The sequence below is a fragment of the Pyxicephalus adspersus genome, chromosome 1 (genome assembly GCF_032062135.1).
Source record: "Pyxicephalus adspersus chromosome 1, UCB_Pads_2.0, whole genome shotgun sequence".
In the NCBI taxonomy this organism is placed as follows: domain Eukaryota; kingdom Metazoa; phylum Chordata; class Amphibia; order Anura; family Pyxicephalidae; genus Pyxicephalus; species Pyxicephalus adspersus.
In genome coordinates this window covers 174874096-174889792 of record NC_092858.1, presented here as the reverse complement: position 1 = coordinate 174889792, position 15697 = coordinate 174874096, and the positions used below count along the sequence as shown (strand labels likewise).

Sequence of the window (15697 nt, the reverse complement as noted above, 5' to 3'; positions counted from 1 at the left end):
TCTCATCTCATCACTGATCATTCTCATGGCCTGCAGATCATTGCTCCCTCTTCTGACAGATACATATTGATGGGTTACAAATTAATACAAAGTATTATACAACATTGACAGATTGATTGTTCAATTGATATGTATCTGCAGACTATCCCATCCCTGATCATCCTTATTGCCTGCAGATTATTGCTCTCTCATATCTACCTCCTGACACATTGTTGTATTCCATAATATATAGGATTTATATATTGATCTTATTTTATTGCTGCACACTGTTAGGCGCATTGATACAATGTAATATATATTATAAAGTATTTATATAATGATACATTTTTATTGCTGCATTATTGTCAGGCCATTGTTGCTGTATTCTGCAGAATATCTCACCTCTGGTCTCTCCAGTGATCTGCAGATCATCTCTCTGTCCTGCAGGATACATTTTGATGGATTTCACTCTGATACAATGTAATACATAATATGCTGTATTTATATATTGATTTTTTTCAATTGCATTGTTTCTGTATTCTGCAGATTATCTCACCCCTGATCTCTCCAATGATCTGCAGATCATCACTTACAAATTAATACAAAATATTATAAAAAAAAGAACAGATTGATTGTTATATTAATATGTATAATGCAGAATATCCCATCCCTGATCATTTTCATGGTCTGCAGATCATTGCTCTCTCCTGTCTACCTCCTGACCCATTGATACAATGTAAAAAAATGTATATAAGATTTATATATTGATCTTTATTTATTGCTGCATCATTGTCAGGCCATTGTTGCTGTATTCTGCAGATTATCTCACCCCTGATCTCTCCAGTGATCTGCAGATTATCACTCTCCTGCAGGATACATATTGATGGATTTCACACTGATACAATGTAATACATAATATGCTGTATTTATATATTGATTTTTTCAATTGCATTGTTTCTGTATTCTGCAGATTATCTCACCCCTAAACTCTCCAGTGATCTGCAGATCATCACTTTCTCTTCTGACAGATACATATTGATAGGTTATAAATGAATACAAGGTCTTATACAGCATTGACAGATTGATTGTTCCATTAATATGTATCTGCAGACTATCCCATCCCTTATTCTCAAGCCTGCAGATCATTGCTCTCTCATATCTACCTCCTGACCCATTGATACAATGTAATACATAATATATAAGATTTATATATTGATCTTTATTTATTGCTTCATCACTGTATTCTGCAGATTATTTCACCCCTGATCTCTCCAGTGACCTGCAGATCATCACACTATGCTGTGGGATACATATTGATATATTTCACACTGATTCAATGTAATATATATTATACAATATTTATATATTGATTGTTTTATTTGCATTGCACTGTATACTGCAGATTATCTCACCTCTGATCTCTCTAGTGATCTGCAGATCATCGCCTTCTCTCCTGCCAGATACATATTGTTGGGTTACAAATGAATACAAGGTATTATACAGCATTGACAGATTGATTGTTCCATTGATATGTATCTGCAGACTATCCCATCCCTTATTCCCATAGCCTGCAGATCATTGCTCCCTCTTCTTTACTTCCTAACAGAATAGATAATAATTCTTTAAAATAAAGTAATAAATAATATTTGGAAATGGATACATTCCTATTGCTACATTACTGACTCACTAAATCTGCAGACTATTGCGTCCCTTGATCTGCAGACTTTCCCATCCCCCTGGACAGATATATATTGATGTGTCAGACATAAATACAATGTAACATAAAATAATACACCTTATCATTTGTGACATTACTGACACAGACCAAGATTACCATATTCTGCAGAGTATCCCATCCCTAATAACTCTCTGCAGATCATCGCTCTCCTGAATACGTATTGATGTGGTACACATGAATACAATATAACATATAATATATAATTATTCGATATGTTTTCATTGTTTTATTACTGCTAGAGAAATATTACAATATAGTGCAGACTATCTCATCCCTTGATCTGCAGAATATTGCTTTCTCTTCTCCAACTCCTACAAAATATATCATTATATAAAAACCTTACATCAATATTTAATATGCAACATTCAAATATTGTTAAATAGATTTTACAATATTCTGCAGACTATTGCATCCCTGATGACCCTTCGCAGATCATTGCTCACTCCTGACAGATACATAACAATGCATTACACATGAATACAACATAACTTAAAATAATACATCTGATACATTCTTATTGTGACTGAATAGATTGATATTACAATGCTCTGCAGAATATCCCATCCCTCATTAATACAATATTCCACAGACTATTGCCTCACTGATCACCCTCCGCAGATCATTGCTCCCTCCTGACACATACATACGGTATTGATGTGTTAGACATAGTTGCAATGTAACATATAATAATACATTCAATGCATTTGTATTGTTAAATTAATGTTAGACTGATATTACAATACTCTGCAGACTATCACATCCCCAATCACTATCTGCAGATCATTGCTCCCTCCTGGCACATACATATTGATGTGGTATACAGAATTAGATTTTAAAATACAATAAAACATCCGATGCATTTTGATTGTTAGACGGATAATAAAATATCTGCAGACTATCACATCCCCAATCACTCTCTGCAGATCGTTGCTCCCTCCTGGCACATACATATTGATGTGGTATACAGAATTAGATTTTAAAATACAATATAACATCCAATGCATTCTGATTGTTTGACGGGTATTAAAATATCTGCAGACTATCACATCTCCAATCACTCTCTGCAGATCATTGCTCCCTGCTGACTCATAAATACAATGTAACATGCAATAATACATCTGATATATTCCTAATATTACATTACTGATATAGACCAATGTTACAATATTCTGCAGACTATCCCACCCCAGATTCCCCTAGTGTTCTGCAGAGCATTGCTCTGTTTGCCAATTTACTTTACTGCAGCAAAATTCCAGAATCCTCAGCCCTTTGGTTTGTCAGCTCATCTGTTGTAAAAGTGAATGTTGTCTGTAGCAGCTGCTCCTCCACCTGCAATATAATTATATCCTCCTAATGGTGGAGGTTTGGGTTTATGTAATTTGCCCACTTACCCACCTCACCGCATTAACCTCAAGCAAAGCACAGGCATGTAGCTGCGGGTCACATGACCCCCCCGCCTGCTCGGCTCCAACCTGGAAACACTGGGAACTTTCACTGAGCGAGGCCGATATATGAATTTTATGTTGTGGGGTCTGAGACCAAAACTTTTTTTTAGTTTTGCATAGAACAAGGAAATGCTGAGATGGAACAAGGGTCACAGGGGTCACAAATGCTGGTGGGCCCCCAGCTATAGGGGGCATGTGGGGTCCCGCTTTGTGTGGCACCAAGAAAAAAATAATTTATATAGTGGCACCACCAACCTATCTCATCTATAACCAAACTGTGTTTACCTACCTGGACCCCCCCCCCCTGTCCTACAATAGTCTCCCCTCATGGGCCCCTCCCCTTTTCTGCACCACTAACCAATGGGGCCACTTCCAAAATTTACACGGGAGACAATATGTCTTAAATTTTGCACTGGGTCCCCATGATCTGTAGCTTTGACATTGGGGGAGGGGTTACAGTCCCTACTTTAAATAGCTTGCTCAGTAATGTCAGCACTTCTTGTTCCAATATAGTCCTACCTGCCGACCAATCAACGCCTTGATTTCTGGGGACACCATGAACATTTACCTATAATCTTTTTTTTTCCTGCCCACCATCAGGGGGCGCTATTTAGACATCAACAATATGCCAGTTCTGTGACGCCACTGAAATACCATAAAGTGCGAACAAACTTGAAATTCATAGCGTTACCAGCACTTTCCGGTTACAATAGTTCTGCAGTGTTTATTAGTGTTAAAGGGCTTTCATTGACTTAGCCTTACATACAGTTCTATAGGAATGCAACAACTGCTTGAAGCAGCTCTAATGCAGGTTAGAGGGAGCTCAAGTGGAGGTCAAATGTACCTGCCAATGAATTCTAAAAATAACGCCAAACTGATGTAATTAACACAAGGCCAAAGCCTGTTAATACTGTCAGACCCTCTTAACTCATCGAGCCCCTGCTCCGGTCAGAAATGCCCCTCTCCAGTTGAACATACCCCTCTCTGGTCAGACACACCCCCTTTCTGATAAGAGCCACACTCTCCAGTCAGACACACCCCTCTCCATTTAAACACACCCCCTCACCAGTGAGACAATCTCCCTTTCCAGTTAGACACACCCCCTCTCAAGTCAGCCACACCCTCCTTCTGGTTATATACACCCCCGAACTCTGGTTATACCCGCCCCCGAATTGCATAAAGACACTTGAAATGGGGGGGGGGTGGCTTTCACTCCAAGACATTTTCCACATATACAATGGAAAGTTAGTAATGAACACATGAATAAAGTAGTAATGAAGAACAAATTTATTTTTATTTGATAATAAATAAAAACACTCATCAATGACCTGCAAATATCATACAGCAATACCTGCAGCTGTGCGACATTCACTCTGTATTCATCTGAGATGTTCATCCTCTGCATGCAGACGCCATGGGTTTCCGGGAGGTGTGTCCAGGAATCCCTCCGCTACATCACACATTGGGGTTCCCAGATCCCCAACTACTGAAGTGTGTTCCCCATATAGAACTTGAGGTTTATTCACAGTTTTGGTACTGTGAACCTGCAATATACTGGTGCTGCCCCGGGACCTACCTACAAATGGTATCACTGCTTTCCATGAGTCAGATCACTTACCTCCACAGCCTCAATCATGAAAAGGTAAGTTCAGAAGTCATCTACCTCATCATCTCAAACCAGAATATATTACATTAATCTTTGCATTTCATATAAAGTGATTGGAGAAGACCCTAAATGATCCCCAAAAAAGGTTCTTTTAGACCTCTCCTAAAAAAGGATTCACAAAAGTGAAAATTGTACCTGAGAAGAATTTCTAAAGCAAAAACTCTGATTATACTGTGCTGTGATAGAAAAATTAAATGTGTGGAGCGCCATCTACTGTCCGATAGAGAGTATGACACAACCAACACACAATACCTTCCCTGGTCAGGGATTGGCAAACATAAAGCCTACAGCGCCATCTACTGTCTGATAGAGAGTATGACATAACCAACACACAATACTTTTGTTGGTCAAGGATTGGCAAACATAATGCCTAGAGCGCCATCTACCGTCCAATAAATATTATTTTCAGGATTCCAGTAATCCAATGACATGCCTTCATCTGCTTTTCTCTAGAAGTAATTCTTTCACAACCAGTGTACCAAATAAAAAGATTATTTGTATTTAAAATTATTTATGTGTGTAAATTACACAGTCAGACAGTTATAGTTAACATATGCATGCTCAAGCTGCTTGGCCAGGGCCTTTGGACATTAATGACTTTGCAAGCAAGTTGATACTTGGAATTTTGGTGTACATTCAAATTTTGCAGTTATAAAAACTAACTTGTGATTGGTTGGACACTATGGGCCCAGCATCCCCTCAATTAGCAGCTAACAGACTTTACTTTGGTATCCAATAATGCTAAGACTGCAACTCATACAAAACACAGACCTTTATCCCACATGAAGGGGGGAGAGGCCACTGACATAACAAACAAAATGCAAAATACCTTATGGATAAAAATGGAAAAAATTCTAATACCTTCATAGATTCAAGGCCATGGGGTGCAACTTTATTTATTTTTATGAAAAATAACAATAAAATATACTGTAGCTTATTTGATTTGTCTATATATGTGGACTCCAACCCATACTGACGCATAAAGGGAAAATAGGAAAATGGGTTGGATAGTTAAAGGTAATGAATCTATCATACAAAATCTGAAATATGACATCACATGACCCCGCCATGGATTGTCTATAGGTGGTAATATAATACAATGCTATTGGCGGATAGGTGGCAGAATGCTTCCTCCTTTCTTGCTCAGCAGTGATATTTCCTCTTTCAGGCTCTCCAACTCCTCCGCCTGTAACTGAGCGCGATGGAGCAGCTTCTGTCTCTCACGGATGTCAGCTTTCCGTGGCCCCTGGAATTCAGCACCCTTAATGGTGATAAAGAAGACTCAGAGAGTTCCACAAATTTTACATTAAAGATCCCTGTGTACAGTGAACCCTAACAACAAACTTCTCCTATTGGCTCTCTTTGCTTGCGTTTGCTATATTGATAGATGCATTGTGTTATATCTGCTGGATCAGAAATTCAGAAATGTCTTGTGCACACTTCCTGTGTTATATATTTCACAATATTTAGGTACTTCACCAGGCCTACTTTGGGTATCCATGAGAAGGTTAAGGACAGATCTGGTGTCCATTAGCATAGCAACAGTCAAAGGAGGAATCTAGCAGGTGAAGCGACATTGGGTGTCCATTATAACCATAGAGGGCACATTGGCCATTTGTCATCCCTATGCAATGATTATTCATAAAACTTCATCTAGCTTGTTATTATTCAGCATTGCAGTGCACACCTTCCCCAATTGGGAGTCATTAAATAGACTGCTGGACAATCAGCTAGCACCTGATATACCTGATAGATTCCTGTCTGCCAGCCTTCCCAGGATTACATTGGACAGAACTAATTATGTGTTTTCAGCCTCTGCTTTTACTTTGTTGTCTATGCAGGTCACCTGCCTGTGCTGATTCACTTATTATTACACAGGTATATACACAGTTTTACACACTTCTGACTATTACATATATAGTATTACATATCACTTCTGACAGCCTGCTAATGTCAGGATTTATACATTTATTATTACTTAGCAGTAAACATACCACAACAGTTTGCCGAGCGTCTAGCTTTGCCTCTATGACTTTCTTCTCGGTCAGGATATCATTCAATCTGTCCAGCTTCTTGGTGTGCTCCCTGGTCACCTCCACCAGTTTCTTCTTTGTCTCCATTAATTTGTCCTTTTTACAGAAAAAAAGGAAAACAATAAAACACAATGCTTCTTCCTTATCTAATATATTGTAATCAGCTGCTCCTAGATACACTGGGCCTAATTTAATAAAGCTCTCCAAGACTGGAGAAGATAGACTATCATAGGTGAACCATGGTGATCCAGCAAACCTGGACAGGATCTGGTCCGACTACTAGCAAATGATTTTTAAGAAAACCATTCCAGGTTTGCTTGATCCCCCAGGTTCTCCCATAAAAGTCTATACTTCAATCTTGGAGAGTTTAATTATTCCGGCTCATTGTCACACTGTTTACATTATATTTACATATACCAAGCATGATACTGTAATTATGTTATCAGATTTCTAAGAAATAGTACAGAAATACACCTATTACTGTGTTGCTGGTCTGGTAAAGTATCACGGTCTCACTGGGAAGGGAGATTCTGCAGTATTTCTGTGATGACATGCAGGTCCGGTCAGCAAGAAACTGATGCCATGAGGTGTAGCATAGGACTAACTTCCTTAATATTAATATCTCAGATTTATAAAGCGCTGACATTTTACACAGCACTGTCCATAGTCACAAAGCTGTCCTCAAGGGGGCTCACAATCCAATGTCTCTACCATAGTCATATGTCATTAATACAGTCTAAGGCCAATTTGGAAAGAAAGCCAATTAACCTAACTGCATGTTTTTGGGATGTGGGAGGAATCCAGAGTACCCCGGGGAAACCCACACAAAAACGGGGAGAACCTGCAAACTCCATGCAGATAGTGTCCTGGCTGAGTTTCAAACCTGGGACCTACAGCCGCAAAAGCCAGAGTGCTAACCACTGTGCTACTGTGCTATATAAACATCTCCTGTACCTGATTACTTTGGCAGAAGGTGTCAGCTGTGATTTATTAAGATACAAAGTGGTAAACCATCTCCTGGTCACTGAAATAGGGAATCCATAGTGACCTTCTTACCTCCCATTCTGCTATCTCCTGGTCCATCTCCTTCCGTCTTTTTGAGGATTTCAGCTTCAGCTCCTCCAGGGTGGTATTTACTGACAAGGTCTGCAGAGCTTCAAGGTCAACCAGGCGACCGAACTTCATCATCATCTGCTGACAACACTTCTCCTCCAGGCCTGGAAAGGTATATATAGAAAAAAATCCTTAACATGGCTATCTGTTCTCCTCCTAGACAATAATCTGCCACCATGCAGCTTTTAATAATGGGCACAACATGGACCTCATTGATCAATGGAGTAGGTACAAGCAATGGGTGACTTTGTTCCTATACAATATATATTCCTAGATGACTTAGAATTGTAGAACTAGAAGGTGGAAAATTTGCATCACAGCTGATAAAAGAAGAGGGTTTCATGGACTGTGACATGGCAAAGCATAAAGATCTCAGGGGAACAGGAACCAAAACCTAATTTCTGCGTACCCAACATAGGCTGTAGCCTGAAAGGTGGAAGATTGACGAGTAAGGGATGCAGACCTCACATATGATGATGCTAATAATGACAGGTTCCAATATATAATAAAAGGTTTCAGACTGACATCCTACCCATCATCCATCTTAATTCTCATATTTGCTGTCCCCTGCATGGTTTTCATTGGTGGAAAATCTACTAAACCCACACACCTAGAAGCAGACTGCACTAAGCTGAAACTTTCCCCCAATCTTCTACTCATTGATTCAAAAAGTAATGAAGCAAAGGGGCCTTCCAACATTGGTATATTAAATCAGCTCATATGCCATATAAAATGTTCTGTTTAAAGCACTTTACCATATCTGATAAGTACAAAAATATACTTGTTGATCTTGCGAGTAGTCCAGTTTTCTGTATACTGTGAAGTGTCATCTCAAGAAGTGTTATCAGGCTAGCCCAGTTCACCTCTGTGAATGTCAGACCTTCTCCTGCTATGATAGTATGATCAAGAGCTTGCTCCTACTTTCTGCTCATTTAAAAGGGCACTCAAAACCCATCTTTTCAATCTCACCTACCCGTCTTCCTCTGTCTTCCAAAACGCTCACTACTTCCCACCACTCCATATCCCCCCTTCTATTGTGTGATACTTCCCCCACCTTTTAGATTGTAAGCTCTTCAGGGCAGGGTCCTCCCCTCTTCCTGTGTTACTATCTGTATGCATCTGTCATTTGTAACCCCTATTTAATGTACAACGCTGTGTAATATGCTGGTACATATGTTTATTAATAATAATAATAATAATAATAAAAAGAGAAGGGTAGCGTTCTGTGACCCTTACATGCTTACTGTCTTAAGGTGACATAAATACAGTACAGTGATTGTTTGTTTTACTTGCAGGATCTTCGGGTGAAAATAATAGAGGCCAGACAGGTAGAAAGGTAATGCTGCAATATATCAGATTTTTCTTCTTGGGTGTACATAGACATTATTATGATACCAATTCTTAGCAGTCCATTTTGGCAGAGCAACAGCACAGGATAGATTGAGTGGGGGTTAGAAAAGTATACATTTAGCCCAAAACAGCTGCACCCTCAGGTATGAGGGTGGCAGCTGTTTAAAATGAGGCACCCTCATTTTATTTTTATCTGATCTGCAAGTGTGAAACCCTCAACATCCAATCCCCCCGATTGCCACAGACTGCTGTGAAATATAGAAAAGGTTTTGCTGTGGATCATGTGTACTGGTGATAAATCACTGGACTTGTCTCTTTTATTGCTATCACACTCTTAGGTGCAGAACTCACCTTGGATTTTGACCTCCATCTCCTTGCGTTCTCGGATCAGATGCTTGTGCTGCTCTTTGGCCTGCTTATACAATTCCTTCTTCTCCACCTTCTCCACCTGTAGCTCTTTGATGCGATGCTGGAGACTCTCCAAGGAATGGTTGGTGAAGACCAGGGCCTGGGACAGGTCACAGGGAATCTCTCCATTGATCATGTAATCAACCTGAGTGAAAGACACAAAAGAACTTATTTAACCAGCCCCCTATGTGATTGGATTGTGTAAGTGTCACGTTCTCTATATGGAGACATCAAGGGTCCCAATTTCAGAGGGTAATCCAAGGGACTTTGATTGCATCAATACTGAGCTGATCACTGTTTTCCTTGCTGGAGAGGAAGCTGTACCTGTGGTCCTGTATTGTACAAATCCCCCTGCTTCTTCTTCGTCCATTAAGTGGATATGTACTTCCTCCTCTTTCCATGCAGCTTAATTATTATTACTCTACCAGTTCATTAGAGGGTAACTCCTTTATAACTTCTCCTCTGCCACCGTGACTGCCCCCACACACCGACACAGCGCACAACAATGCATAGAAATTCAATAACTAGGAAAAGATCAGCAGCATGAAACCACAAGCAATACTGGGGACGAGCCCTTTGTCCTCCTGTCCCTTCTATGCACAGCCTCCACAGTACAGGTCCCCTTAGGTCTGGAGTGCTAGGAGGACATGATGCACAGCAGTCATATAGTAATGTGGTAGCAGACAATACTGTACCTGGTGCAGCTTTAATGGAACAACAACGTGCAGCTCATTAAGTTTCTGTTGCTTCTCCCTCTGGAATGCCTCCAGCTCCACCTCCGCTGACTTCAGATTTACCTCAACTATTTTCACCTGACAATGAAAATGTATTCACATGTAGGTTAATAGGACTAATATAAATATATCTCTTGAACCGCTGGCATTTACTTTAATTTATATCACAGGATATTGTATTGTCCACAAAATTCATAAGTGGGGGAATCAGGTGGATCTGTGGGAACATATCCCAAGTAAAATATGTTCTCATAAATATGTACAGAGAGGTTTTTCTTTCTAAATCATGTTTCTACAAACAAGTTTAGTTTACCTTCTTGGCCAGTGCATCATATTCCTTCTTCAGATTATCAACAAGTTTCTTTTCTTCTGCCAGAGCCTCCTCAATGTCCAGGCGCTTTTCACGTAGCTGCAAGGTGTTGTCAAACAGCTGGGGGTCACAATCTGCACACAACAAAAAGACAGTGACAAGGGAATTTGAAAGCGGGACTTTCAAGGGCTATATGGTTATTATTTTGGGCAGCAAATGTTTGACAAGGATAGCTACAGTACAAATAATAAGTAAATCAAGTAAAAGTAATCATTTAATTCGTACAGAACCGGCATTGGTGGGAAGGTGTCTCCAAGAGCAATAGCTGAGCTCCTAAGCAGGGGTGGATGTAGGGAGGTGCAAAATGTGCGGCTGCACAAGGGCCCTGGACCTTCCTCAGCCAAAAGGAACCCCCTCATTTCCTCATCCACAGACTGTCATTATCAATTATCATTTACATATCATAGAGTTTAATATTGAGGAAACACTTTAACGAGGGGTTCTACGCAGAGGACAAAAACAGGGGAGCACTATAATAAGGGGCACAATATGGAGAAGGAAAATAATAGGGGCAATATATAATGAGGGGCACTATATGAAGCAATATATAATGAGGGGCACTAGATGATGCAATATATAATAAAGGGCACTATATGATGCAATATAAAATGAGGGTCTCTATATGGAGGATCACAATATAAGGGACACCCATGAGGGGTAGCGGAGCAGTAATGTTACATTTGTTACCATATATTTTGGGTATTGTGGCCCTCCGAGTTCTGGAAAAGATCCAGTATGGGTTGGACAAGCCTGTCTCTGAAAATCAGAGCGCTGTACTCACTATGATCACACGTTTAATAATGTCTAAAGTCAGAGCAATATTATTAGAAAGTCCTAAAGCCAGTCATAATATTTATATTATATAGAAAAGTGGACAGAGTGAAATGACTCACTGTCTGGACAAACTGAATCATCAAAGACGCCGTCCTCAGAATCTGATTCCTCTTCGTCACTTTCATATGTCGACTCCTCATCAGACTCTTCATCGCTGTCCTCATCCTCCTCTGAAGATCAAACAAAAGACGTATTAATCTCTAGATAAGGCAGAGTCGTTGTGTATATGTAGGATTTATGCAAAATATCTGGGTTCTCTCTCTGAAGTCCATTCTCTTTATATTCTTATAGGGAGTCCACTGACACCTATGACATAGTCAGACCTCAGGTCACAGGGGAGCCCTGGCTGTCATAGTAAGACCAGGGTGGCCCCCGAGTAGTAAAGGCCTGGTAGCGGGGTTCATTCTTCCCAATGCTATACCAGGATATTTTAGGAGGAGCTTTGTTCAAATTTTGTTAAATGAATGCGCACTATAACAATTAAAAATCACTAGAATGGTGGAATTTTTTAAAAAAATTTCCTTGCAAAATAAAGTTCAGCAAGAGAGAGATCAGCAAAGGGTAGGAAAGGGTCATAAAACGAACACATAAAGAATCTTTAAAATTATCTGGATCACACTGAAACAGTTTAAAGCTTTGCTTTAAAGTATAACTGACAGCAGATGTGAAATAAAAATCACTATTTTTACAAACTAGGAAAGCTATTGAACCGGGATCATGTAAATTGTGCAAAATTGGGTAAATTGGGTAGCCAACCCCTTATTGAGTTAAACAAACAGAAAAAAACTACAGACATCACTCCGGGACCCAATATTTTACACATCAGTTTGGGACTTCTAAAGAGACCTATGCTTTGTGTTTTCTCCCCTACACACCAATGAATGGTGGGGTTTTCTCTTCGGAACCCTATTTTCAATCTGTGAATACAAGTACACAAAAGTTCCTTTTAGACTAAATGAGTGGGAACCAATACTCCACAGTGTGGCTGCTACACAGAAAAAGGACATTTGATACAGTGCAATTACCGGCTTTAATTGATTACTATATATATATATATATATATATATATCCTACATAATAATGTAAACTCATGTGACTGTTGTCTATGGACCTGAATCACCCAAATGATTGTATACCAATAACTATACTGCTAGGGTTGTCTCATTTGTAGATTTTTTTTCTTTTATGTTTTCTAATGAGAGGTCCAGGACCTGTAGGTTGTAGTTTATATAATAAAGGATTAACAAAACAGTTCATAAACTTGATATATTGTATGTACTTCAAAGTACATCCAGTTCGTAGATCATGGCTTTAAAAGCAATTACTTTATTCACACATGGCTTTGTTCACCAGCCTCACAATGAATGTATATCTCAATAATCTGTGGTTTTACCAATACAAACCTTCGTCCCCTGTCACCTCCTTCTTCTTGGTGCGTTTGATTTTCTTCTTAAAGACTTTAGTGAGGAAAGCTGCAAATTTGTTGTTCTCGCCCAGCGAGTTCTGGAAGGTAGCATGTAAGGTCTTTTCCTTCTCCTGAAGCTTTACAATGTCCTTCTTTTTGGTCTCCAATTGCTGAAGATAATCTTCAGACTTCCTCTATGGAGAAACCAAAGAAAGTCCATAAGTGCTGGTACATCTGTTACTCTCCCTGGCTATCCTTAACTATGTATGACCAGTGTGGTTATTGTTTAACTTCCTGGTGAGCTTGGCTTAGTATAACTTCCATGGTTGGTCTTGGCTTTGTAGCTTTCTGGCTGACCTCTGATATGCATAACCAGTGAACTTGGCTGTGCCTAGCTGTGTATATTCAGTGTGGTCAATGTTTGCCTTCATAGTTGGCCCCAGCTATGTAAAACCAGTGTGGTCACTATTAATCTTCCTGTCTGAGCTCAGCTTAGTATAGCCATAGTTACATTGAGTCAGTTAGATTGAAAAAAGACAAGTCCATCTAGTTTAGCAACTTGGGAAATAAACATATGCCAGATAAAAACCCCTATGGACATAATTGATCCAGGGGAAGGCAAAAAAAAATCCCTGGTACAATTTGCTCCAACAGGAGAAAAAAATGCTTCCTAATTCAATGAGGCAATGGTATGTTCCCTGGATCAGCAGTCTCTGTTATCTTCAAACCTTTAATACTCAATGTGGTCACTCTTTACCTCCATGGCTGGCCTTAGCTGTTTATACCCAGAGCGGTCAGAGTTCATCCTCCTGTCTGGTCTCTGCTTTGCATAACCGGTTGGTCACTGTTCACTTTCCTAGCTGACCATTGTGCCTGGACAGTGCCCTCATGCTCTCACCCCCATCGCATACACTATACCCTCATAAACTAACTCACATTTTCATTTTTAATAATGCAACTTTATTCTCCCAATGAACTTTTACAACCAGGCCTGCCCATTCTGTTGCCCCCACCACTGCACCTGTAACCACCTCATACAAATGCACCTGTGCATGCTACTCACTCTATACCAGCAGTCTACCATAAATTTGAATGATGTACATAATTGCAAATTATGGAAGAACACTTTGCTCCTTAGCTGTAAATGAACCCCTTTCTCAACAAGTCAATACACACTACCCCTTTATTCCATACCATTATAATACCAGTATGCCCCTCTGCTTCTGCTGCCCCTTCCACACCTGCAGGAAGTAAGACCCAATTACCTCAAATCTTAGCTTTTCCACCAATACAACTGCCTCTCCCCCCAAAAATTTTTAACCCCATCCGTGTCAGTACTGGGGCACAGTATAAAGTATATACACAGTATATATATTAAGGCAATCAGACTCACCTTCATCTCTTCCAGGTCAGACACTCGATCGCTGACCTTCTCCTGCAGAATATCTTCTCTTTTCTCGAATTCCTTCAGGAGCATCAACTCCTCAAACAGGGTGACATGACGAAGGTCGGCCATCTTCATCTGTACTTCCAGCTGCATCTTCTTGTGTCGCAGGAGGCGGAGCTCGGCATCAAAGCAAATCACCAGTTCATTTATCTGCATGCAGGCAAGTATGTTTCTTAAAACAAGTATGAGGGTTCAGTCAAGATTTTCAGGGCAATCAGTTTAATATCATGGTAATTTTTATTTTCTGAAACTGAGTCTGCAGAAAAAAAGCCCTACCCTACCTGTGGACTTAAAGTCCAACTCTGGACTTCCCCAAGTGTAACTGCCCCCCCCCCAAGGGCAAACCTCCACCCCTTTCCTGCTATATTTAATGTTTTTTATACTTACCATTCCTCCCAGATAAGTTAGCTTACTACTCTGTTCCTTTGGGGATGAGAAATGGTATACCCTGCTTTTATGGATAGGGGGTAATGTGATTCAAACTCTGGTTCAAGGTGAATCAGAAATAGGAGCTAATAGAGAGTGCTAAGCAGTTAGTAAGTCCAACTCCACGTCCAAGGTCTCATATCAGAGATTCTACTGCTGCACAAGCAACTGCATGGGCCAAGGACAGCCAACACCAAACCTCAGCAGCCATCTAATTATAAGCAACAAATGTTTGGGTTTCAGATCATAAATTTTGATAAATAGAAAGTTTGACCTGTGCAAGAACGATCATTTAAATCAAATTGGAAGACCAATAGGGAGGCCAGGCTGTCTTCATAGCTACATAGTTAGTCAGGTTGAAAAATGACATCAAGTTCAACCACTTGGGAAATAAACATATCCCAGATGAAACCCTATGGACATAGCAGATCCAGAGGAAGGCAAAACAAAAACCCAGGTACAATTTGCTCTAACAGGGGAAAAAATTTCCTTCCTGATTCCAAGCGGCAATTGGATGTTCCCTGGATCAGCAGTCTCTGTTACCTTTACTCTAAAGCCTTGATACCCAGTTATATTCTGTGCTTCTAGAAATCATCCAGCTTTTTTCCTAAAGTAATCTATAGTAATTTCTGAAACTACTTCCTTACAGTAAAGAATCCCTTTCTTATCTGGAGCTTAAACTGCAGACACAAAGAGCGCCCCCTTGTCTTTATGGAGCATTTATATATTTATACAGGGTGATCATATCC

The 15697-nt window shown here is 39.9% G+C and overlaps 1 protein-coding gene across 1 annotated transcript in view; it reads right to left on the bottom strand.

Moving 5' to 3' along the window:
• Positions 1-4443: 4443 nt before the first annotated feature.
• The window catches only part of CFAP44 (cilia and flagella associated protein 44), a gene marked incomplete in the record, with an annotated part of 39396 nt that continues 28142 nt past the window's right edge, over positions 4444-15697 (bottom strand). The window contains 9 exon segments of the mRNA XM_072398428.1: positions 4444-6089; positions 6823-6957; positions 7918-8078; positions 9676-9877; positions 10428-10544; positions 10780-10910; positions 11730-11840; positions 13074-13269; positions 14469-14672. Of these exon segments, the coding sequence (XP_072254529.1) occupies positions 5931-6089; positions 6823-6957; positions 7918-8078; positions 9676-9877; positions 10428-10544; positions 10780-10910; positions 11730-11840; positions 13074-13269; positions 14469-14672 (1416 nt within the window).